This window comes from Arachis ipaensis, chromosome B7 (genome assembly GCF_059453495.1).
Source record: "Arachis ipaensis isolate K30076 ecotype BB chromosome B7, ASM5945349v1, whole genome shotgun sequence".
Classification (NCBI taxonomy): Eukaryota; Viridiplantae; Streptophyta; class Magnoliopsida; order Fabales; family Fabaceae; genus Arachis; species Arachis ipaensis.
In genome coordinates this window covers 107272622-107299782 of record NC_142442.1, presented here as the reverse complement: position 1 = coordinate 107299782, position 27161 = coordinate 107272622, and the positions used below count along the sequence as shown (strand labels likewise).

The 27161-nt window shown below is 33.8% G+C and overlaps 1 protein-coding gene across 2 annotated transcripts; it reads right to left on the bottom strand.

Annotated features, from left to right (window-relative positions):
• Positions 1–19: 19 nt before the first annotated feature.
• On the bottom strand, positions 20–26490 carry LOC107608483 (agamous-like MADS-box protein MADS9). Of its 2 annotated transcripts, XM_088494319.1 has the most exons (8): positions 26207–26490; positions 25995–26061; positions 25392–25453; positions 25201–25300; positions 23913–23942; positions 23764–23808; positions 623–715; positions 20–356 (listed from the first exon to the last, which is right to left on the bottom strand). In XM_088494319.1, exons 1-8 carry the CDS (start codon positions 26392–26394, stop codon positions 219–221), a joined length of 723 nt encoding a protein of 240 aa, XP_088350445.1. In that variant the 5' UTR covers positions 26395–26490; the 3' UTR covers positions 20–218. The 2 variants fall into 2 exon arrangements, with proteins under 2 accessions (XP_088350445.1, XP_016165746.1); XM_016310260.3 differs by lacking the exon at positions 623–715 and having other exon boundaries at positions 26207–26489.
• Between the last annotated feature and the right edge of the window lie 671 nt (positions 26491–27161).

Genomic DNA, 27161 nt, shown 5'->3' with positions numbered 1-27161 from the left:
TATAAATAAAAAGTTAAAATAAAAAATTAATTTCTATTTTTGTTTTTTATCTTTTTACTTTCTTTCTCATAAAATTCAAATACAAAACATTAAAAATAAAATACAGAGCAAACAATCTCCAACATTACAAAAACTACAACATTATGAGGACTAGACTTTTTTTTATTCAAAAGTTGTGGGCAAGACAGTTCTTTAAACGGTAGTATTGAAGCCACAATTTACATCCTCTCTTGAAGATTTGGCTGAATAGGCTGGACGCGAAAGGCAAAAGGCATCTGAGAATTGAAATCTCTTACGCCCTGATCAAATCCATCGTCCATCTCCCTTGCACCTTCCATCACTGCCACGCGTTGTTGCTGATGAAAGCAATGTAGCAAAGGTACCAGAAAAAAATATATTAATGTGTATACTGATAACAAATATAAAAAATACTAAGTTTAATTTCTTTACTCTTCTAATAAGAATGATATATAAGAAGTCTTAAAATAAAAATCAAGATAATCTTCAAGATTTTTTTCCCAAAATCGTCCTAGCATTTACAATAGCTTCAAAACCATCCTTCAATTAAATCATTAACAAAAATTTTTAAATGAAACATTTTTCAATAATATTATTCCACCACCTCTTCCAATCCCAGCACTACCATCATCATTATTGCTGCCACATCATCTCCAATACCATTTTTGCCACCACCACTCCGCTTAAGCAACAACCACTGTTACCAATACCAGCAAGCATACACAACCTACCTTGAAACAACCAAATAATAATATAAAAGAAAAAAAAATCTGAGAGGGAATAATGAGGGAATCAGTGACTTGGACACCACCTCCTTTCTCTTTCAAAAAACAATATAACCACCACCTACAAAACTAAATACTATGCTTTTCTACACCAAAAGTGGATAGATGGACCATGCATGCACATCCTACGGAGTCTAGCCAGGCTAAAAAAATTTGAAACCAAAGGAAGGTGAAAATAAAATATGGTATCCATAGTAATTTGGTTATTTGAACACCGAATTTTTTAAGGAAATTTACTGTGCATATTTGACAATGCATAGTAACTCTTTTGAATTAGGATATTGCGCGCGAGATTTTATCTTTTTCACTGTACGAGAGGTAAATGAGCCAAATTCATTGACAGAAATGTAATAGTTGAATTACATAGTAAAAGAGATTTACAGAAAGGTAATGCCTGTCCAAAATTTATTAGCTACCCAAAGTTTGAGTTTACACTGCAAATATATTTGGAGTAGTATCTCTATTACTGCATGGTATAGGGATGGGTTTTACTCGAAACCACTCTTAATATTTATATCAACTTTGTTAAGCAGACAATGGCTTTTATGAATAATGTGAACAATAGACTTTAAAATTAACTCAATAAAGTAAAAACACACTACATTTTCAAATTATCCATCTAAATCTTAATATTAGAATAACTCTCCGCATACATAGTATATTAAACATCTTATATATTGATTGTTCACATTATTTAATATTTTTATTATCTGCTTATATTTTTCGATTTTATATATATACATGTGTCAGTGTGAAAATGATATTATGTAATTATTTTTAATATGAAGAATTTTGTTCAGTGTTTAGACAGGTGATTTGTACTCAATTATAATGTTTTTAAAAGTTGGATACTGCTATAATACTAATCACCTAATAGTTCTCTAATATTATTATTTGTAAATACATATAGAAAAAATTTGAGATGTGCCATTTACTTTTTTCAAAACTTCAATGTTTCATGTGCTATTAAGTTATACGTGAATTTTTGTTTTGTGCTATATAAAAGAGGACAATTATAGCGCTTCAATTACGAAGAAAAAGACAAAAATGAGTAAAGCTTAAAAGAGGCTATGCATTTTTTAGGCAGCTTGAAGAGAAGCTGCAGCTTGCAAGTGTGTTAGCGGAGCTGATTAATAGTTTTTATTTATTTTTAATAGTCCTGTGGGTGGTGATGGTGAGCAAATGTGTAGAGATTTGTTATATTGTTTGAATGTTCGTAAAGTCTCATAAACAAAGATTATTTTTTATTCAGATTTTTTTGAGTATATGCTAAAAAATAAAAACACATACAGTAATTTAAAATAAATGATAAAAAATAATAAATTTATATTACTGTAAATTATATCTTTATTTTTTGAGTAAAGTATCGTTTTTGTCCCCAACGTTTGGAGTAAGTCCTAAAGTGGTTCCTAACGTTTCAATCGTCCTATTTAAGTCCCTAACGGTTCAAAATTGACTCAATGTTGTCCTGCCATTAGGGATCCGTTAACAGAATTGACGGCGGGACAAAATTGAGATGATTTTAAAACGTTAGGGACTTAAATAGGACGAAAACGTTAGGGACAAAAATGATACATAAAAATAAATTTTAATTTAATTTTATCTTTCAATAATATTAATTTTTCACTTAACATAGTATTCAATTATTTTTTAATTACATCTAAATAAATTACACTTAATCACATTACTTTCATTTTAAATAAATTTATTTTTTTATAATTTTAAAAAATTTTGATACATTAGAGACAAAAGGTATAATTTATATTTTATTGTATATATATTATTTTTTTCTTTTCTACAAGTTTATATACTAGTCATTCTACAAATATTTTTTGATAACTACAAATCTTTAAGAGTAAAATTATAAAAAAAATAATTTATTTAAAATGAAAGTAATATGATTAAGTGTAATTTACTTAGATGCGATTAAAAAATAATTGAATACTATGTATAGTAAAAAAATGATTTTATTGAAGGATAAAATTAGAATTTATTTCTATGTATCATTTTTATCCCCAACGTTTTCGTCCTATTTAAGTCCCTAACGTTTCAAAATCGTCTCAATTTTGTCCCGCCGTCAATTCTATTACCGGATCCCTAACGGCAGGACAACATTGAGTCAGTTTTGAAACGTTAGGGACTTAAATAGGACGATTGAAATGTTAGGGACAACTTTGGGACTTACTCCAAACGTTGGGGACAAAAACGATACTTTACTCTTATTTTTTTTAATCTAATAAGAAAGATAAAAATTAAATAAAAATCAAGTAAATTCCTTTAACATATAAAAGTTTGAGTCAAATAAAAAAATTCTTAATAATAATTTTTAAATTTAATTAAAAATCATTGTAAACATAATTTTTCTTTTTCTTAAAAATAGTTTTATTTTATTTAAGTGCTAGAATAAAATTATTTCCTAAAAAAGTATATACTTATTAAGTAAAATAACAGAATTTGCATAAAGTTTATGAAATCGACATAAAACTTTTTGCTACTAGTTAAATTGTGTACGAAACTTCGCTGGTACGGGTTGAGGAAAGAATCAAGAATTTGCCCGTCTTGGTCATGACGTGATCGAATTTTTGGAGTGGCGGGGTGAAACCTGCAAAGACACTTCGACGCTCAAGTCAGAATGAATCTAAGAGGTATAAATGAGGGTTATGAGTATGTAACTTACCTGTTGAAGCCTCTTACTCCCTTTATATAGTTTGTGTTGTTATTTTATGTGTTGTCATCTTATCTTGTTGTCTAAGATAAGGGAGATATTCGAATTTGAATGTTATTAGTTAGAGATTTGCGATCTCTTGGCCAGTTTGGGCCGCAGAGAGAGCCTCGACCTGAGAAACCGGGTCGTTACTCTGCCATTTTGGGGGACACGATGACCGGGTCAGGAACAGTTGCCCCGAGACTGGGAGAGTACGCATGCTTAATCTCATTGCTGACTGAGTTAATTTTTTCATGGTTTCGGAGGTCATGGACCTCGTGTGGAAAGGTGGAATGCTACCCCGTGCTTTTGGCCAAGGTCGAAAATTCGTGGGTGTTCAGAACGTTTAGACGTCCCATCACTTGTTTGTTGCATTTCTCGATGGTAGGGTCTGTCGGTTGTGATTTCCAATGTGTCGTAATGACACTTAATGGGAGGAGAGAGGTTTTGATTGTTTCCTTTTTGCCCTTCGTCCCTCCGTGTTTCCATTTGACGTTGTCAGAGGGTTTCTATTTTTTTTTTTTGCTTGTAACTGCTTCTCACTATTTTCTTCAATCTATATTTCCTTTCACTTATAACTGCTCCCCTCTATCTCCTTCATTTTCTCTATCGTCTCTCACTTTCTTTTGTTCAAAAAGTGCTCTCTGTTGCGCTTTAGGGTGGCTACTAGGGTTGAATTTCTCCTGCGCTTGTGCTTCTTTGTCATTTCCCTTCGTTTTCTAAACAAGTTGGTGCTTGTATTTATCTTGGTATTTCGTACATTGTATAACTTTTGCTATCTTCATGTGTTGGGTGATTTATGTGTAGTAGTGGTAGGAACAATAGGGGGTACCACTATTTTTTGGGTTGTTTTTAGGTGCTTGGTAGATTTTAGTATAGAATTTTGTGTTCTTCCTTTTTTAGGGAGCAGGAAGATGGTAGTGCCCCCTTTGGTTATAGTATGGTTCGGCGGAGAGCGGAGGGTGCTAGGGTTTCCGTTTACCCGGCCAGAGGCGTTCCCAATGATTTCTATTGGGTGACCTTCGATGTGTTGGGTACGCCTTCCCGGCTCATAGAGGAGGACCTTCAAAAGCTTCGGGATGAGGGTGCGGTGTGTGGGGGCGGTGATGCAGAGGGGCAGTATGAGTTGGCGCTCGCCTGGGAGGATGAAAGGGTTTGCTACATCAACCCTGACTCTACTGGTTGCTGACTGGATGTGGGTTTATGAGCCCATGTTCCCGAAGTTGGGGTGTGGCTCCCTTTCTCCATCTTTGTCCAGGTCCTTTTGAACCGATGTTCGGTGGAGTCGTCACAGCTGCACCCAAATAGTTGGACAGCAGTTTGGACTTTTGAGTTTATTTATGAATATTTGGAGCTTCCTGTTCGGGTGGAAGTTTTCTTGTGCAATATCCCGATTAAAGAGGGAAAGCATAAAAAGGGTGATGTGTCCTTCTGAACTCAACCAAATCGCCGGGTGTTTGGTTTGTTTAAAGATTCCTTCCACGAGTTTAAGGAGGAGTATTTTAAGGTCCGTCCTACTCGAGGACACCACCCTTTCTAGTTGAGTTTGGAGGGTGAGCACTGATTTGCTACTTACTGAAAATTCCGCGCAGGTTCATCTTATTTGATGAAGATTACCTATGAAGGGCTGTCTCCTGAAAATAAAGATATTGACGATGTTCTGCTGGCGATTTGGGGATAGGCCGTTAAACCTCCGGGACATTATTGTACTTATGTCGGTGGTTTTTTTACTGTGTTTTGCTTTTACTTCCAGTCTTTACAAGCTTATAACTTATCAAATTTTCATTTTGGTTGTGTTTTTTAGTTGAGATGACTGGTGGGCAGATGACTCTTGCCATGTTGAAGGTTGCTTTCCTCTATGACTTTGGAAGTGGGGGTGATGGGACTTCGTCATTGACTCCTTGATCTGTGACTCAGCCGGACTCGTAGACAGTCTCTCATGAGATAGCTGCGGTGGAGGTGGCCGGTGCTGATATTGAGGTCGTGGAAATTACTATTTCGAACGCTGATAGGAAGCAGAAAAAGCCGGTTGAGGGGAGTAGCGGGGAGAATTTAGAGGAGGAGTGGTCGTTGCTTCCGTGATATACCTGGGTTTTAATGCCCCAACCTTTATTGATCAACACCTGCTGTTGGGCACTGAGGATTCATTCACGATTGCAATGTCACCGCTTAGGCAACGTCTCTATATCGTGCCCTTCTTCGCTCGGTGGCCATTGTTCAGAAGGTGGAGCCGATGTTGTCCCAGGTCCTCTTTCTTGACAGCAAGCTCCGACAGTCTCAGGCAGAGGTCGGTAAGTTGAAGGAGCAGCTGGAGGTTGCTGAGAACGCTCAGGTGAAGGCTGTGAAAAGTGCTGAGGATGCCAGTTCTGAGATTCTCCGTCTCTCCTAGTGGGAGACCTCGCTCCTTTCTTAGCTGGCACAGGAGCGGAAGCGGGCTGCTAAGGTTTAGTCAGAGGATACTTCTACACTTGCTAAAGTGGAGTCTTTCAAGACCGAGGTCACTCAGCTAAAGAAGGATATGGAGAGCTTTCTCTGTGATGCTAAGAATGCCACTTCGGCTACCGAGGATGCTACTAAGGCCTAGGTCTGGGTGTTGGCTCCCGATGTTGATGTGTCAGTCATGGGGGCCTTTCGGACAGTGAAGGATTGGGAGAAATTCTGTGTTTATTTTTTGTCATGCTAAAATTTTTGAAGTTTGTAAGCCATTTATTTGGCATATATAATTGGTTGATTTTTGGTGAAACAATTTTCTTTTATGTTTGTAAGCCGTCTAGTCGGTGACTTGAAACTGCTTTGGTGCCCTTTCTTGGCCGTTTTGTAATGAACTATTTTGTAGACTCTTGGTAGGCTGGATTGTATGCTTTATTTTATTTCTTTGGATATCAATTTTATTGGCCTCTGGGTTGATTAGACTCTGGTGGTAGCTGTCTTGTTCGTACCATCTGTTATGGTAAAAACGTTAAAATTCAAAAGGGAGATTTTATTTTAAATGCGCTTTGTATTAAAGAATTGGGCCTCGTTAAAATCTCCCGTTGTGTCTGGGTAGGAAAGAGTGCCAAGAAAAGCAAATAAATGTGAACTTGATAATCAATACAAAAATACAAAATGAAAAATTGAAACTGAAAGAAAAACCTAAGTTGTCGACTCAAAAGAACTTGTTTATGGGTAATAACACTGAATGTTCGTAGTGTTCCATGACCTTGGTATCTCGGTGCTGTTGACCTGCTCCAATATGTAGGCTCCCTTTCCGATTACAGATTTAACTTGGTAGAGTCCTTCCCGGTTGAGAGTTAGTTTCCCTTCTCTTAGTGTGGGAGGGCCGATGTTATTTCGTCGTAAAACTAGGTCCCCTTGCTTGAATTCTCGGTTCAAGACATCTCAGTTGTACCTCAAGCTTAGTCTTTATTTCAGGACAAGTTCTCGCAGGCGGGCTATGCTCCTAACCTCATCTACGAGGTCTCGTTCTGCCATTTCATCATGCCCTCTGACAGTCTTCCGAGGGATGGCTTCCATGATCTCCACAGAAAGAACGGCTTCTAGCTTGTATGTTATCCTAAAGGGGGTTCCCGGTCAAGCTTTGGGATGGTGTTCGGTATGACCAGAGCACTGAACTGAGCTCGTCAGCCAGTAATCCTTTGGCTTTGTCTAGTCTTTTCTTTAGCTCTTTTAGGATGATCTTGTTGGCCGCTTCTACTTAGCCGTTGGTCTGTGGGTATTCTACCGAGCTGAACTTCTGTGAGATGCCGAGTTCCTCTAGGAATTTCCTGAAATGCTTGTCAGGGAATTGGGTCCTGTTATCTGAGATCACGATATTTAGAATTCCGAATTGGGTTATGACTTGTCTCCAAAAAACCTTTTGGCATTGAATGGTTATGATTGTGGGTATGTCGATATCGTACTAAGTTGATGAGGAGCTACTTGGTGGAGGTCGACATGCACTTGACACTGCCTGCAGCTTTTGACTAGCTGGAGGGCATCCCTGATGATCGTAAGGCAGAAGTATCTAGCTCGGATGACCTTCTGAGCTAGGGTTTTGCCTCTGACATGATGGCTGCAACATCTTTCATGAATTTCACGAAGTATATAGTCTGTTTCGTTGGGTTCTATGCACTTGAGGAGCGGTTGGGACATTTCTCATTTATACAACTGTTCTGCTACCATGGTCTATTTCGTGGCTTCCCGCTTCACACGTTTCGCTTCCTTTGGGTCCTCGAGCAGGTCCTTGTTGGTAAGGTACTTGAGGATCGGGAAGGTCCATGACTGTTGACTAGACAAGGTCAGGTTTGTCAAGGATGTGGCCACAACGGATGGTGCTTTAATGACTTTTTAGATTAGTGAGCAGTTCCCTGAGACCGACTTGGTGCTCTCTAGCTTTGAGAATAGGTCGGCTCTTGTGTTCCTCTCTCTAGGGATGTCCTAGATGGATACTTTATCGAATTTGGTGACCAGCTCCTTAAACTTGGATAGGTATTGTTGCAACAGAGGGTCCCGTATTTGGTAATCCCTGTTTATTTGAGAATTAACTATCTGGAATCATTGTAGAACTCCAGTGTTCTTGCGCTGACTTCATTAGCTAACACATTAGTCTGGCAAAAAAGGTTTCATATTATGCTTGATTGTTGGAAATCGAGAAGTCGTATCGAATTGATTGCTCGATGGTGATCCCGTTCTCGTTCTCTAATATTATCCCCGCTCTGCCAAAGCTATTATATGACGAGCCATCAACATGGATTTTCCATAGTTCGGGAGCTTCGCTTCAAAGGTTCATCTCCGCAGTGAAATCTACCATGGCCTGAGCTTGGATCGCGTTTCTGGGCTCGAACCAGATTTCATACTAGGAGGGTTCCACGGACCAGGAAAGCATTCACCCCACCAAGTCTGGTTTTTAGAGGACTTGCTTGACAGCCTAATCAATTCGGATCGTGATGGGGTGGCTCTAAAAGTATTGTCACAGCTGTCGGGATGCCGTGAGTAATGCGTAGGCGAGTTTCTAGAGCCTGGAATAACACGTCTCGGCATTCTTGAGCACTTTACTTATGAAGTATATTGACCCTTGTGTTTTCTATTCGTCTTCCTGGATTAACGTCACTGCTAGTGCTTCCTCCATTGTGGATAGGTAAAGGTACAACGTTTCTCATGCTTTGGGCTTTGAAAGCACAGGGGGTTCTGCTAGCACCTTTTTGAAGTGTTGGAAGACCTCTTTGTAGTATTGTTCTCACTTAAAAATTATATCCTTTTTCATTAGTTTGAAGAAGGGGATAGCCTTCTGAGCTGAGGCTCTGAGGAAGCATGAGAGGGCGACAAGTCGTCTGGTCAATCTTTGGACGTCCTTGATATTTGTGAGACCATTTATCTCGGGGATGGCCCAACATTTTTTTCGGGTTTTCTTCCACTCTTCGTTGAGTGATCATGAAACCCAAGAATTTTTCGGCCTCTATTCCGAATGCACATTTGGCCGGGTTGAGGCGCATCTGGTATTTCCTTAAGGTGCCCAATATAGTTTTGATCAGCGATGAGCTCTTTGCCCGTTTCTATTTTGGCCAGCATATCGTCAATGTTAACCTCTAGTTTGGTTCCTGAGAAGCCTTTGAAGATTTTTGTGACAAGCCTTTGGTAGGTGGCCCCAGTGTTCTTCAATCTGAAGGGCAAGACTGTCTAGTAGCAAGTGCCTTCGGGGGGTTACGAATGCTGTTTTCTCCTTATCTGGCCTGTGCATGAGTATTTGGTTGTACCCCGAGTATGCATTCATAAAGTTGAAGTATTGGTGTCCCGAGCGGCATCTGCCAGTCCGTCGATGTTTGGCAGGGGAAAGGCGTCCTTTAGGCAAGCTTTATTCAAGTTCATGTAGTTCGACGCACATTCGCCATTCGCCGTTTGCCTTTTTTAGCAACAGCGCAGCCAAGTCGCGTAAGGGAGTTCCCAAATGAAGCTAGCCTCGAGTAAGCTCTTGACTTGCTTTTTTACTTTTGTTGCTCGGTCAGCAGACATCTTCCTTCTTTTTTGAGCTATCGGCTTAGCCTTTGGGTCTACAGCTAGCCAATGAGATATCAGGTTTGGGTCTATCCCTGGCATGTTGGCGGGAGTGATGGCGAAGAGGTCCTGTTTCCTTAAGGAGCTCCGCGAGTTTGCCTTTTAGGTTAAAGGGTAGGTTCTTGTTGATGAAGGTGCACTCATCCTTGGTTCGCCCTATATGTAGCTTTTCCATGTCTCCCTCTAGTTTTGGCCTGGGTTGGTCATCTTGTCATGCATCCATGGTCATTTCTAAAGAGCTAGGCTGGTGTTGTCACATTCCATTGCAACTTCCCTATCACCAAGTATGGTTCCTATGGTTCTGTCATCCAATTGGAACTTCATGATTAGAAACTTAGTGAATATGGCGGCGGATAGGTCATTGATTGTCTTTCTTCCCAGGATGATGTTGTAAGCCATGGAGTCCTTAAGAAACGCGAACTTAGAGAGTATGATCTTCTTTTGGCTTCCAGTTTTGATGGTGGATGGTAGTACTATAAAATCATCCGGCTTGAGAAAGATGTCTTTGAGTCCAATTATTCTGTTATAATGACTTTGTAGGTTTTTGTTTCGGAGTCCTAGTTTGTCAAAGGCTCCTCTAAAGAGGATATTGGAATCGGCTCCAGTGTTTACCAGTATGCGTTTTACTAACCTGGTTCCAACTATGGCCGAGATGACGAAGAGGGCATCTTCGGCCGAAGTGCCATTTTGGCAATCGTCGGGGAGAACGCTATCGTTGTTGGAAGGAAGGGAGTTCATCTTTGTTCTTTACGGATAGCACCCGGATATCCTTTTTCAATGCGGATTTGGATTTTTCAGATGCATCTTTCTCTTTGACAACATTTACTATTATTTGGGTCAATTTCTGGGCTTTCGCGGTGCGCCAGTCTCACCATTCTGGGATTTCATCCTTCCCACTCTGGTGACCTCTCTCTTTCAACCTTCTTGGGGTCTCAAATAATTATGGCAAACTCGGAGAGTTTGCTGTGTTGGATGACTTGTTCTAGGGCGTCTTTGAGGTTGAAAAAGTCTTGAGTCTTGTGTCCGTATCCTCTATGGTAGTCGCAATACAGGCTTTTGTTGCTGCCTATTTTTTCTTTTAATTGTCTGGCATTTGGGAGGATGCCCCTCTCTACTATCTGATGGTAGCTCTCTGTGATCGGGGCCAGTAGGGGGTGTAGTTCGTGAATTTTCCCACTTTGGAAGGCTAGTTGGGCACGGCGGTTTTGAAATTCTCCTTTGGGGTTTCTTTGGGTGGTGGGTTATATCGAGGTGCCGGGTTACCGTGGTGCAGCTTATTGCCTGCCATGACATGACTTGCCTCTTCGTCGTTTATGTACTCCCTCGTGATATTCTGGATTTCATCCATAGTCCAGACCGGTTTGGTCGTGAGGTATTTCCAGAAATCTTCATTCATGAGCCCATTGGTCAGGCATACTCTGGCCATGGAGTCTGTTAGCCTATCGACTGTCAGGCACACGTCATTAAACTTGTCAAAGTACTTCCTTGTGGGTTCGTCTAATCGTTGTGTGACTCTAAGTAGGCTGATTGGGTGCTTTGCTTTTGCGATCTTGGTGGTAAATTGTGCCATGAATTTATTGGAGATGTTGTCGAAACAGGACACGGAGCCATTTGGGATGGCATTGAACCACTTAATTGCTGGACCAGTTAGGGTTACCGAGAAAGTCCTGCACCGAACTTTGTCGGCCGTCCCTTCTAGGTTCATCCTGATCTCGAAGGCTGTTAGGTGTTCCTATGGATCCTTGGTACCATCATACTTCATGTTAGTCGGTTTGTCAAAGCCTTTCAGCAGCTTGGCCTTTAGGATTCTCTTAGTGAATGGGGTAGCTCCCATGATCACGTGTTCGCTCTTTCTTCGCTTGGATCTCTCCGATATCTCCTTTCGTCATTGTCATGATGACGTTTGGCTTCTTAGGACCTGCTGTATTTTCGGTGGCTACCATGTTATTGATTTGGCGATCTCTCATGCCTTGTGTCTCTCCGCAAAATGGTCTGGGAGATTGCTTCGCTGGTACGTTCCGGTTGGTACCGTGCTTTAGAGGTGACCTAGCCTTCCAAACTCTATACTCGCTAGTGTAGCTCTTGGATAATCTGGTACGCTTGCTCTCCCAAGCCGTCGATTGTCCTGGGTTTGCCAGATCGGCGTTCATCCACTCGTGGTTACTGATTATTGGTTGGCTGCGTGTGAACGATGCTGGTTATCCCCCCTTGGGGAGGGGGGAGGGGTAACCATGGTTCTGCGGTTCGTGAGTGGTTGGGGAATTCAGCAGGTTTGGTTCGTGGTGGTGGTTTGAGAACTGGTCATCGAGTTTGTCCGTCATTCTCCCAAGGCTTGGCCAGTCCCCACAAATGGTGTCAATGTACGAGACTTCATTGGTACGGGTTGAGGGAAGGATCAGGGACTCGCCGGTCTTAATGATGACGTGATCGGACTTTTAGAACGATGGTGAGTGGTACCTGTAAAGACACTCTGACGCTCAAATCAGAATGGATCTAAGAAGTATAAATGAGGGTTATTAGTGTGTAACGTACCTGAGGGAGCTTCTTGCTCCCTTTATATGATTTCATAATTGCATGAACACAATTATAAAATTTGTTAGATGAGCTTCTTTGACATTTCTTCTTTTATTGTTGAACATATGTCTCATTTTCTGTTTTGGGACTCTTTATTTTTAGTATATATACGTGTGTGTATGTGTGGTACATTATAATTCATTTGTTAATTGTTCTTTTTAGGGTTAACTACTTTTTTCGTCCCCAAGGTCTTGGGTCAAAATCAAAATCGTCCCCGACCTTTTTTTCTTATTAAAATCATCCTCAACGTTACAAAACGTTATAAAATCGTCCTTTTCTACCTCAATTTTAATTTTTTGACTAAATTACCTTTAATAATTAATAAAAATAATAAACAAAAACAAAAACGCCCCTCCCTCCACCCCACCCCCGATGTCTCTTCCTTACCCATTCCCTTCCTCCTATTCTCTTCGAATTCCCCCCTTCCTCTCCCTCCCCCACCCAAAAATCACAATTCTTCTTCTCTCCTTCAACAACAGCAACAACGAACTTCAGCAAACAACAAATTTAGCAAATTCACAATAGCAAATTCAGCAGCAACAACAACCACAAAAATAAACAGCAACATCCACAAAATAAATCATCAGAAATTTTAGATTTAAAAAAATTCAACAATCATCAATCGCAACTTTAGATCTAAAATCAGCAACCACATAAATTAAAAAAATGATGTTTATGTTCTTCGAAAAAAAGGAAGAGAAGAGGGAACAGAGGTTTGGCTGAAATTCAAAAAATAACAAACTAGTTATTTGACCAAGTTAACCGCAGGTACACAGTTTGGCTGTTTGTGGCGAGGACATCTCTCATGGCAGACCATCTCCCTGTTGATCCCTCCTTTCTTTTCTCCTTCCAATTTTGCTTTCCTTTCTTCCCATCTCTATTGGCATCGCAGGCTAATTCCATTAGTGGCGACGAAAAGCATTGGATGCGAACGGAGGAGAAAGAAGCGGAATGGTGGATGGTAAAGGAGATCCATGTGAGGATGAGGAGGAAGCAAAGGAGAAGGGACCCACCGCCACCTATTGCCTCAGCATTCTTCTTAATTGTAGTGACTCGATAATTGAGGCAAACAATAATGGCAGCAGAGAAAGCGGAGGTACCCCTAACTTCTGGCCACATGCCCGAGGAGGAGTGCTGCACCTCCCAGAGCTTCCTCCCATATGACCCATGGATACGGCTTCGACACCGGTTGGCTCTTTCAGAAGATCTGCATCAACTTTGCCACCTGGGGCTACGCCATCTTCGCCGCCGATCTCCTAGGCCATGGCGGCTCCGATAGTGGATGGACTTGATCTTCTCTGCACCGCATGGAAGTGAAGGAGTGTGGCGTGAAAAGGGAGACGAATATGGAGGAACCAGATCTGGTGTATATTAAGGGTATGGTTTTTTTAATTTTTGTTTAAGAGTAAAATTGTCTGAACAATGTTATTAATGGACAAAAGGATGATTTTATAATATTTTATAACGTTGAGGATGATCTTAATAAAAAAAAAAGGTCGGAAATGATTTTAATTTTGAGCCAAGACCTTAGGGACGAAAAAAGTACTTAACCCTTCTTTTTATTATCATGTATCATATACTTAGCTCCCTGTTATGTATTACCAATGATTACTATTAATATTCAAACATCAAACCTAAACGACTTTTTAGTTTTTAGAAACAAAAGTAATTTCTTTTTGGACTACAAATAAAATAATTAGGTTTCTCAAAATTATTTTCCATAAGCATTACATTAAGTAAATTTTTTATTGATTTAAATGTTTGAAAACAAGTATTTTATATATGTAATTAATTCAAACCATATATATATACTATTTAGACACTAAAATTAATCATTATATATTTATGTATAAATACATGTATAATTTAATTTATTTTTATTGTATATTTTATGTTTTAATGTGTATTCTATATTGATAACTAAATTTAATAGCTGATTTAGTGTAAATCTAATATAATCAATTTTTTTATATATTTTTAAAAAAAAGATGCAAACATAATGTGTAGAGAAAAGAGACAAATTCAAATACCTCAAACATCTTTATCTACATACATACATATATAATTTTTTAATTTGAAAATAAAATGTTTGAATATAATATTCAATATATTATATATTTTTATTCTATTTTTTCTTCTAATTTTTCATTAAATGTGTATGTTAGATAATTAATATTTTTTTTATTTTTATCCTTTATTTAAATTAATGTTAGTCAACTTTTTTTTAAATTTATTTTAAATATAAGTAATTTTAATTTTTATACACTAATGGCATAAAATTATATAGCAGAAATAAAAAAATTGAAATCATAGATTCGCAATCATCTCAAAACAAAACTCGTCTTCTATTTTTTTGAGAAAATTTTCATTGTGTATGAGAAACCAATAATGTTAAATAGGATATGTCATCATTCAAATTTTGTTTTGCACTTGATATTTTGGATCCGAATAAGTAGGATAGTCAGTGATAATTTTTATTCTTTAATAACTATTATTATTTTTATTATTATTATTATTATGATAGTGTTACATTTCTAATAGCATATAATAAACAATACTTGTTAATAAACAATATATATAATTGATAGTTATTTAAATTTAGGGGAAATTATTAGAAAAAATAATTATATATATATATGAGATTTATAGTATATTTTTTAATATAACTAAAAATCAGTATGGAAATGACAGTTACTAAAATTGAATATTCATTAAAAGAAATATTAAAAAATTAATATTTTTTATTAATATTAATTAATATTTTATTTTTATATTATTAAAGTTTATAATTAATATTTATAATTTAAAATTAATAAATTATGATATAAAATATCGACTAAATATTAATAAAAAATAATAAATTTTATTTGAGAAAGTATTGGGAATTAATATTAATTGTGTACAATAAATTAAAAAAAGGTAAAATTAAAATTAAAAATTATATCATTAATTAATTATTTAATTTTAAATTTCAAAATTTGAAAATTAAGATTAGTATTTAAATCCATTACACTATGTACGGTTATTTCTAATGTTACCGTAATCTCCAATATACGTCCAAAACTCACCGTTATCTTCTCCGGTTCTCACCTCGCGTTATTGAATTTCTTGCCGGCTATACTGAAGCCGCCGCATCCTCCCACCGACACCGTCCTCGCCTCCGCTGGTCAACCCGATGCGCCTCGCCCTCCGACACTTAACCTAACGTTGCTGCCGCTGTTTTCGTGCCTCTCTTCCGAAACGGCTTCGCTTTCTCCTATTCCTTCAAGCCTCTTCTCACCGATGATACCACCATGCACTTCTTCTTCTTCGGATCCAAGCATGGTTAGCTTCTTTCATGATTTGAGCCCTATACTTCACAACAGTGCCGCTTGTGTCATGACTAGTCCTTTAAAATTATGTTTCACCACAATAATAGTTTCTTCTGTTTATTCATCTTCTTCTTCTATTTTAATGGTCAATTTAGGATGGTCATTTTAGTAGGTATGCGGATGGTTATTTTATTTTTATGTAGATGATTATTTTGATTGGATTGAGTTTAGTTATATCTAATTAAAATATGTTAGATGTTCAATTCATTAGGTATGCAGATGATTATTTTTATCCTTAAGTGGATGGTTATTTTTGTTAAGGGCGAGTGGCGTGTGACAAGCCAAGTAGCGTCGGTGAAATGAGATGATTATTGATGAAGGTGGGGTGGCCGCCAGTTGAAAAAGAAGAGAGTATTGGAAGATTTATTTTTTGAAATAACTAACTGAATTTTTTAAAAATTTAAAATTTGAAATTGGAGAATTTGAAATTTAAAATTTGATGCTGAATAAGAGTTTTTAAATTTATTATTTTGTCGGTAATTTTCATTTTTAATTTATATTGGGCTAAATAAACAGTCCATTATACATATTGTATAAATACTCCATTAACTCTTTAGCGGGACTATTTTATTTATCATATACTAGTTGCATATTTGCTTGTTTCGTTTGTTTCAAACATTGTGACATAGCACGGCTCAGTTTACTCTATAATATATGGCTTGACAAATAAAAAGGCTGAAATCTTTGCAATGCAAAAATACTAACTGCACAAATACGAGATTTTGAACCATTTCAAACCGGAGAAAGAAAAGACCAGATGTAAAATTTTGTGGACTTTCCAAAATATATACCAATGCAATGTTTGCCAACTCAATCTAAATCATATGAATTTTTTAATATAAATATCAATGATTATGAGAATTGGAATACTACTATTTATCTTTATGAAGGGTATTTACAAATTTGATTAATTAATATTATTAATATTATTAATATTATTATTAAAATTAATAAACGGTTATTAACCGTTTAGTACCATTTGGTTGAAGGAACACAATCTTTTAAGGATTGCGTATGTTCAAAACATTGTGTCTATTAGCTAAAGGGACACAACTCTTTAAGAGTTGTGCATATTTAAAACATTGTTTCTATTGGCAATAGAAAAGACACAACTATTTGTATACGTAACCAATCATAATTGCTATGTGCAATATGTATAAATAAGTCCTTGTTCACTATTTCAGAAATGATGTACTAAGTGTACAAATTACTCAACCATTAAGAGATTTTCTTTGTTCAAGAGAGTTGAGAATTTCTTACTATTGCTAATTAAGAAATTCTTAGGTTTCATTGTATCCTGGGAGAGTATTGTCATCAACCATATAGCAACTAAGTGTGGGGACAAATATCTCTCTAAAGAAAGCGATCTAATCGTGCCTTGAAACCACTACATAAATATAAAATTTTGTCATCTTCTCATACTCATATACCCAACAATTTTAGAGAGATATTTCTTGAAGATGGCACAAGATCAAAACACTACGTTCAAGGTCATGAATCAAGAGTTTGTCAAATTAGATCGCTCTGATGGAACGAACTTCAACCGTTGAAAAGACAAGATGATGTTTCTTCTTTCGGTTCTCAATCTTGCATATGTGATTGACCCAAAGACTACACCAATTGCCGATGCCGCTGAAAACATCACACCGGAAGAGAAAGAAAAGATCATTCAATTGAAGAAGAAACGTGATGAAAATACTTTCGCATGTCGAGGTCATATCCTCAACACTTTATCCGACCGACTCTATGATCTCTACATGTCAATTCAATCACCATTAGAGATTTGGAAGTCTTTGGAAGAAAAGTACAATACCGAACGACAAGGAACAGATAAGTTTATCATGATGAAATATTTTGAATTTATTATGAATGATACTATGCCTATCATGGATCAAATTCATGAATTACAAATCCTTGTAAGTAGACTTCGTGATCTACAAGTGGTGATCCCTGAATCATTACAAGTTGGAGCAATTATTTCAAAATTTCCTTCATCTTGGAATGGTTATAGGAAGAAACTTTTACATCTTGGTGAGGACTTCACAATTGAGAAATTACTAAGGCATATACGTATAGAGGAGGAAACTCGAAAACGTGATGCTGTGTATCTTTCTCAAAGTTCTAAAGTGAATCATATTGATGAAAATAACATCAATAAGAAGAAAAGAAAGTTCTCTAAAGATTCAAAGCAAGATAAGAAGAGACAAAGAGAGTGTTATCATTGTCACAAGAAAGGACATTATATCAAAGAATGTAGACTTCTGAAAAAGGAAGCATCAAAGACCAACTTAGTGGAAGAGAAGGATCTAATTACTATGGTTGTAGAAAAAGTACAAAACATGCATATTAGCATGGTTACAGAAGTCAACATAGCAACACAAGGAAAATCACTTGAGTGGTGGTTAGATTCTGGGGCTACTGTTCACGTTTGCAATGATCGCAACCAATTCAAAACATATGAAGAAGTGAACAATAGAGAAGTCTTGATGGGCAATGATAACTCAGCCAAAGTTTATGGTCAAGGAAGTGTGGAATTAAATTTTACATCTGGAAAGAAATTAAGTTTAATAAATGTACTTCATGTTCCAGATTTGAGAAAAAATTTAGTTTCTGTTAGTCTCTTGTGTAAGAAAGGATTCAAAGTTGTAATGGAATCCGATAAAGTGATCTTGCTTAAGAATGATGTATTCATAGGAAAAGGATATTGTACTGAAGGCATGTTTAAACTTAGTATTAATAAAGTGAATGTTTCCTTGTATGTTGTTGATTCTTGTAATTTATGGCATAGTAGATTAGCACACTTAAATTACAAATCAATTGAATATATGCAAAAGAATAACTATATTGATCTTAGTAACAAGGATTTTAATAAGAAATGTGATATTTGCATACAATCCAAAATTACTAAGAAACCTTTTCCTAAGGTTGAAAGAAATACACATTTATTAGAATTGATTCATAGTGATATTTGTGAACTAAATGGCAATATTACTAGAGGAGGAAAAAGATACTTTATAACCTTCATTGATGATTGTTCTAGATTTACTTATGTGTATTTGCTTAGAAATAAAGATGAAGCTTTTGAAATGTTTAAGAAATATAAAATGGAAGTAGAAAATATGCATAATAAGAAAATAAAAGTTTTTCGTAGTGATCGAGGTGGAGAATATTTTTCTAATGAATTTGATCACTTTTGTGAATTACATGGTATTGTGCATGAATCTTCCGCTCCATATACTCCACAACAAAATGGTTTGGCGGAAAGGAAAAACCGTACCTTAGTGGATATGGTTAATTCAATGTTACTAAATGCAAAATTGCCTTACAATTTGTGGGGTGAAACATTATTGACATCATGTCATATCCATAATAGGATACCATCAAGACATAGAAAGGTTTCTCCTTATGAAATTTGGAAAGGAAGGAAACCTAATTTAAATTATCTTAAAGTGTGGGGGTGTTTAGCCTTTTATCGAGTTCCTGATCAAAAGAGAACCAAATTGGGGCCAAGAGCCATAAAAGGCGCTTTTATAGGATATGCTCAAAATTCTAAAGCATATAGAATATTAGACTTAGTGTCTAATGTAGTTGTTGAATCAAGAGAAGTAGAATTTATTGAAAATAAATTTATCAATAATTCAACTTCTAATTCAGAGTATCTCCAAAATGATACTAATATTTCACAAGAAATAAATAATCAAAATAATAAACGTCTAAACGACAAAGAGTTGATTGAACCAAGGAAGAGCTTGAGAGTAAGAAAAGAAAAGGACTTGGGTCCAGATTTTATTTCTTCTCAGGCTATCAACTTTTTGGTAGAAGGAACTAGGAATTCTGTAACAAACAAGATTCCTATTGTGATGAACATAGAGGGTGATCCTCAAACGTTCAAAGAGGCTATGGCTTCAAGGGATTCTGCTTTTTGGAAAGAAGCAATAAACGATGAAATGGACTCAATATTATCTAACAATACTTGGGTCTTGGTTGATTTGCCTCCAGGATCAAAGCCTATAGGATGTAAGTGGGTATTTAGAAGAAAGTATAACACTGATGGTTCATTACAAACCTTTAAAGCAAGGTTAGTGGCCAAGGGGTTTAGACAACAAGAAGGTCTAGACTATTTTGATACCTACGCACCTGTGGCAAGAATGACTTCTATTAGGGCTCTTATAGCATTAGCATCTATACATAAGCTTCATATACATCAAATGGATGTTAAAACGGCTTTTTTAAATGGAGATCTTAATGAAGAAATTTATATGGAGCAACCGGAAGGCTATGTGCTACCCGGAAATGAAAAGAAAGTTTGCAAATTAATTAAGTCTTTGTATGGACTAAAACAAGCGCCTAAACAATGGCATGAGAAGTTTGATTCAGTGGTGTTATCAAATGGCTTCTCACATAATAGTGCGGATAAATGTATTTACTCAAAATTTACTAAAGATTATGGAGTAATTATTTGTTTATATGTTGATGATATGTTGATCATCGGAACAAATTTAGAAGGAATTCGTATAACGAAGGAGTATCTAACTTCTAAATTCAAGATGAAGAATTTGAATGAAGTTGATACAATATTAGGCATAAAAGTGCATAAGAATGAAGTTGGCTTTATTTTAAGTCAATCTCATTATATTAAAAAGGTATTGGAAAAGTTTGATCATCTCACAATTAAAGAATCCAATACGCCGTATGATCCTAATCTTAAATTAGAAGGAAACATGGGAAGACCTATAGCACAATTAGAATATGCTAGTGCTATAGGAAGTTTAATGTATACAATGCATTGTACTAGACCTGATATAGCATTTGCTGTGTGCAAATTATCAAGGTTTACAGGAAAGCCTAGCAATCAACATTGGAAAGCTATAACAAGAGTTCTTGGTTATCTTAAGAAAATCATAAACTTGGGATTACATTATAGTGATTATCCCGCAGTTTTAGAAGGTTATTCCGACGCAAGTTGGATTACAAATCTTAGTGATAACAAATCCACTTCAGGATGGATTTTCACCATAGGTGGTGGAGCAATAAGTTGGGCCTCAAAGAAACAAACATGTATTACACATTCTACTATGGAGGCTGAGTTTGTAGCTTTATCAGCCGCAGGTAAAGAAGCGGAATGGTTAAGAAATTTGTTATATGATATAAAGCTGTGGCCACAGCAAACGACAGCCATTTCAATCTTCTGTGATAGTAAATCAACCATGTCTCGAGCATATAACAAGGTTTATAATGGAAAGTCTAGACATATAAGTTTGAGACATGAGTTTGTGAGGCAACTAATAGATGATGGTGTAATTACCATTACTTATATAAGATCTCAAGGAAATTTAGCAGACCCTTTGACTAAAGGTTTGTCAAGGGATAAAATCAAAGAAACTACTGCTAAAATGGGATTAAAACCTATTATTGCTAAATGATGGGAACCCAACCTTATTCTAGTAGACCACTAGTTTCAAGGTTTAATGGGTAATAACAAGTTATTTAGCAATTGGAGCACTAAGGTATAGGATTTAGTGCTATTTATAATAAATTAGGAGGGTGAGTTTAAACTCTTAATGGAATGATAATATTATCTATCAAAAGATTCCACCTATATGAATATAAGAGTGGTGCCGCTCTAATCGAGAATTTTAGAGGTTTTATTCTCGTAAATATTCATGAAACCAGGATGAGCACAAGGCTATATAAGTGCTTAAAATTGTAAACTCTTGAACTTGGAGGGTATAAGTAATGTGTGTGATTTTGGTACTAGCATATGGAGTATAGGTTTAATCGATTAGACACCTATTATTTCGTTAGAACTTTAAAATTTACACTAAAAGAATGTTTAATCTTAGTGACACATTCTTTATGCATATACTTGTATGATATTTAAATTTTGTAAATAGTGGGGGATTGAAGGGTATTTACAAATTTGATTAATTAATATTATTAATATTATTGATATTATTATTAATATTATTAATATTAATAAATGGTTACTAACCGTTTAGTACCATTTGGTTGAAGGGACACAACCTTTTAAAGATTGTGTATGTTCAAAATATTGTGTCTATTGGCTAAAGGGACACAACTCTTTAAGAGTTGTGTATATTCAAAACATTGTATCTATTGGCAATAGAAAAGACACAACCATTTGTATACGTAACCAATCATAATTACTATGTGCAATATGTATAAATAAGTCCTTGTTCACTATTTCAGAAATGATGTATTAAGTGTACAAATTACTCAATCATTAAGAGATTTTCTTTATTCAAGAGAGTTGAGAATTTCTTACTATTGCTAATTAAGAAATTCTTAGGTTTCATTGTATCCTGGGAGAGTATTGTCATCAACCCTACAGCAACTAAGTGTGGAAACAAATATCTTTCTAAAGAAAGCGATCTAATCGTGCCTTAAATATAAATATAAATCAAAAGTTACTATAAAAAAAATATTGATACACTATAATAAATATAGAACATATTAGACATCACTAATACATAAATAAATAAATATCTTTTAATATATAATGTTTTAAATAAAAAACATAATTTTTTTATTTTCAAATAATAAATATAAATACAAAAAATATAAATCTTTTTTATTTATTAAGATCAACCATTATCATGCAATAAAATTTTCATAATATTAAAAAATTATATTAAAATAATATTTTTAACTACAACATAAAAATATAAAATAATTAAAATTTATTTTATACTATTTTATAAATTATTTAGATTGTTATATTAAAATTTTATTAAATAATTACTTTATTATATATCATATACTGTATTGCCAAAACATTTATTTCAAGTGATATTATTGTAATAGGAATTAAGCAAATTAAAAGATAACAAATATATTTTATAGAAATGTTAGGAGCTAATTTTTTTTATTAATTTTAGTCAATATTTTAGTTTTATACTATTAAAATTTAAAATTTAGTATTTAGGGTTAAAAATTTAGTTTTGTTAATAAAAAATAATAAATTTTATTGATTACGTAGTATTTTCTTATTTTATACTTGTATCAGGTATTTATCAACATGTGTTGCATTCATAATTTTATAATTAGAATTTAGGATTTATGATTTTTGAAATTTTTTAAAAAATTTTCAATGACAAAAAAATACTTTAACATATTATAAAATAGGATAAATAATTAAAATAGTATTCGAAAAGTTTATATCGCTGAGAAAAATAACCTTTAAAAATATGAACGTTAAATAAACTCTTGAATGATTTAAAAATGTGATAAAAATAATCAATAAATATTATATTTTTTATAAGTGACAAAAGAGCTTTTGTATTTAGCAAGAACTTATCAATTTTAGATTTGAATTTTTGTAACAACATTTGAATAAATATTTAAAAGGTGCATAAAAAATTTTGGAGTAAAATTTAATTTCTAGACCTTTTTTTATTCCTCAAAAAATTTTAGTAATTCACAATAGAAATTTTTCTAAAAAAAATCACTTAAAGATAAAATTTTCAAATTTTAGGAATGAAAATAATTTATTTTTTTAAGAGTAAACTATTAAAATAATTTCTAAAAGTTTACATTGCTGACAAAAATAACCCTAAAAGATGTTAACAACAAATAAATTTTTGAAAAATTTAAAAATGTGACAAAAATAACTAAATATTAAATATATATTCTAAAAAAGCTTTAAAATTTATATTTTGATTCAATTTCTGTATAACTTATTAAAAAAACAAGTTCTTTTTATTCTTAGAAGTTGGTAATTTTATGTCAAGTGAATTTTTTAAAATATTTTTTATTGTGAATTACTAATTTTTTTCAAAAAAAAAAAAATTAGAGATCAAATTTTGCTCCGAATTTTTTGTGTGCATATCTTTTAAATATTTATTCAAATATTACCACAAAAATTCGGATCAAATGGATAAGTCGTTTGTTAAAAACGAACATTTTTTTTGTCACTTGTAAAAAATATAATATTTATTAGTTATTTTATCGCATTTTCAAATCATTAAAAGTTGTTTTATCGATATCATCTTTTAGCTACCTTATTGTATCAAAATATAATCTCTAAAATTTATATTTAGAATATATATTTAATATGTAATTTTTTTGTTACATTTTTAAATCTTTTAAAAACTTATTTATTGTTTGTATTTTTTAAAATTATTTTTGTCAGTAATATAAAATTTTAACTATTATTTTGATAGTTTATTCTTAAAAAATGTGAGATTGGAATCCTTTGATATGGGGCAGAATATTGAATATGTTAATTAATCAGTGAGTACGTAAAGTATCAAGGTGGTACCAGGATAAAATTAAGTTCCCTGTTTTCCTCCTCCAAGATCTTGTCCTGATGATGGTCAGCAATATGTGCAGAAAAATTGAAGTTAATAGTTCCTTTTGCAACTTGTAAACAAATAAAACAAATAAAAGAGAGTTCGTTGATGCACATACATTTCTCCTGAACATCCTGTACACTTCCATCTGCAAAGAAATAAGAAATACAAAAGTTTTTTTATCAACGATATTGCTTGTTGGTTTTGGGCCTTTATTTTGCCATGCACACTAGACACTATATATATAGATGTGAAAGAGACTACAAATTATAAATTTATTGAAAGCATAAATATATTTTGTTAATTAAAAGTCATATACTATATTTTTGTATTTAACATTTTATACTCTTATTTAACTCTAGTTTAATTAAAATATTTTACAAATCCAATTTTATATTTTTATATGATTTTACAAAAATTTATCTTTTGTATTTACGAAATTAAAGTTACATCGTTATTATTAATAATAAAGGAAATTAAAATATTTTGGTGTCTAGATTTCCTTTCGAATCCTGTTCCAAAATAACCATGCATCATGCTACAACATAATAACTTAGGATCATGTATATAATTTTAATTATATATAGTGGCTATTATAGATAAATTATCCAATTTAATTATAGAAGTAATACTTAGTTTTGTAACTAAAATTTTTAGTGATTGTCAAAATAGTCATTAACTTTCAAAAACAACCAAATTGATCCTTAAATTTATAAATAGTGAATTTTTATTTTTTTAATTCAACTATCATTCACATAATACTAATATAAAGTGTTATATTATAGCATCTCAAATCGTATAGCATCTCCATCAGTATGGCATGTCTAAGACTTTATTACAATTAAATAGGTATTTTAAATTAGTTAAAAGTAATATTACAGAAATAAAAAAAAGTCAAATTTTATCTTATTTAATATTTATTATTTTAGTCTCTATATTAACAAAAAAATAATTAAACAAAATAAATATAATTAATTAATTTAAGACACTAATTTAATTATATTAAAATATTAACCATACCATTTTTTATTTGCCAATATCATGATTCATGTTGACATTTTAATATTTTATTTAAGCATTTTAAATTAGAGATAGATTGATATTCACAATTTATGAATTTAGAAATCAATTTAGTCATTTTTAAAAGTTAACAAATTTTTATGAGCACTCAAAATTTTAGAAACTAAACTTTGTATTATTTATTTAATTATATATATTATATAACTTTTTTTTTTATGTTATAATCTCACTATCTTTTTTGAGAAAAAATGAATAAAAACAGTTAAATTTGTTCAAAAAATAATTGTTAAAAAAACTCAAATTATTATAGTTATTGTTATAAGATGCCTCAACTAAAAATAAACAAAAAAAAAAATCTTAAAAATTTGGAATATGAAGATTTATGCCTGTTTCTCTCGGATACTTTGGAGACCATTTTCTAAGGCCTCCTCTAAGCCCATCAGCTCCTTGTAGTTAAGTGAGTTGATATCCTCCCCTTTCAAGTGCCTGAAATGCATTCATTAGTGAGGTAAAGAGATCAAATGAGAGACGAAAGTGTAAAAATTCTTGAATATTAAGCTCTATTAGAGTTGTATACCTGAGTTCAATTTGCATGCCGTCATTCTCTTTCTTAATTCTTTCTATTTCACTGTTTAGGTTCTGTGAGTTCAACAAAAAACATTAATTTTAGAAATTCAACAATAATTTTTTTACTATCAAAATAAGGAAAAAATAATAGAGTTCAACTGCTATAGAAAATAATTAGAAATCCTCAAAAAAGAAAGCTATTAGCCTATTACTATTTAGTATTTATTAGTGGATTTGACTATGCTGATTTTAGAGTTAAAATCTTAAATTTCTATATATTCAACTCTTTCATTCTTTTGTAAGGAAAAGAAAGCATGTGAAACAATATTTTATTATCAGATCTATTCATAGAAGTTACATTTCTTGTTGTTCCTATTTATCTTTTATAATAAAAAAAAAACTATTATAATTAGACAAATATAGATCTTAAATATAGATCTACACACAAAATTCGTAGTTCATGCTTTCTAGCACATTTTTAGCAAAATATCATATCATTTTCTTTTGGACAAAGCAACATCAAAACAGATATGTCTTCAAAAGTAAAAAAAAAAAGCGAGAGATAACAACACATTAAATCAACAAAGAAAGGAAACAACGGATGAGAACCAACCTCATGCTTGGCATCCCAGAGTCTCTTACCAGAGGTCTTGTGGTATCTCTCCAGGATGTCAATTAACCTTAACCGAAAAAAAGAGATGCGAAACCATAAACGGGGAGAGAAAGAGGTGAGTTTCAAGATCAAAATAAAAGATGTTATTTTGTTGCAGTTTTGATCCCTTTGCCAAAGAGTGATACAAAGAAGAAGAAAATAGAAACCCTTACGTGGTGGAAGGGCTGATATAGTCATGCATCTTCCCAGAAGCAGCAAAGATGATTAGGGAAACCTGAGCATCACATAGAACAGTGATTTCCTTTGCCTTCTTCAGGATCCCATTCTTTCTCTTTGAGTAGGTGACTTGCCTGTTGCTTGAGTTCTCGATCCTCTTGATCTCTATCTTACCCCTTCCCATCTCAATCTTCTTTTCTAGCTTCTTTCTCCTTTGTTTTTCGTGTCTCCAAATTAATGAGGTTGTTGCTTGTAAACGGAGAAGTGGTGGGGATGGTATATACTCACATCAGGGATATATAAGAGCAATAACATAGGTATAGCTAACTTGCCATATCGGGTATGCGGATAAAGAACTTTCTTCGTAGCACAGTGGACGATGACAAAGACAAGCAAAGTAGATTGATTATATTCTAATTGATATTTGATTTGGCTTTCTTAGTTAGTTGCCGCACCAAAGTAACCATCGGTCTCCTGTCACAGTCTCGTGGTCACTTCAACGCAAAGTAGTGATATATATTTGTAAGCAAAGGAATTGACTAGTTAAGTGGGTTTCTAAAAGAAAAACAATTCTCATATTAATTTGTGTTGTTGAACAATATGAACAACCATCAATTAAATAAAAATACACTACATTTTTAAATTAATCATCTAAATTTTAATATTAAAATAATCATCGTACGCTAATAAAATGAACATCTGATATATCTATTATTTACATTGTTTAATATTTTCATTATTTATCTATATTTTTCCTAAATTTATTTATTCAAATAAGTTTAATCGTGAATTATTGCAATAGAAGAGGTTTAATCTTAACAGTGACGACATTATTTATTTCATTAATGTTATACGTATAAATCTTCTTGACAGTGAAATTCAATCAAATTAGCCTAACTACAACAAGTCAACAACTAAAAACACTCTCGGAAAAAAACTGATGCACACGCA

Bases quoted from the DNA above. Each gene is read 5' to 3' on its own strand.
- LOC107608483 (XM_088494319.1), bottom strand. From the start codon at position 26,394: ATGGGAAGGGGTAAGATAGAGATCAAGAGGATCGAGAACTCAAGCAAC. The intron at 23,943-25,200 runs GCATAAATCTTC...ATTTCTTTGCAG, and splicing joins AAAGTATCCGAGAGAAACAG to ATGGAAGTGTACAGGATGTT. The intron at 716-23,763 runs GTACCACCTTGA...TATTGGTAACAG, and splicing joins GGGAACTTAATTTTATCCTG to TGGTTGTTGCTTAAGCGGAG.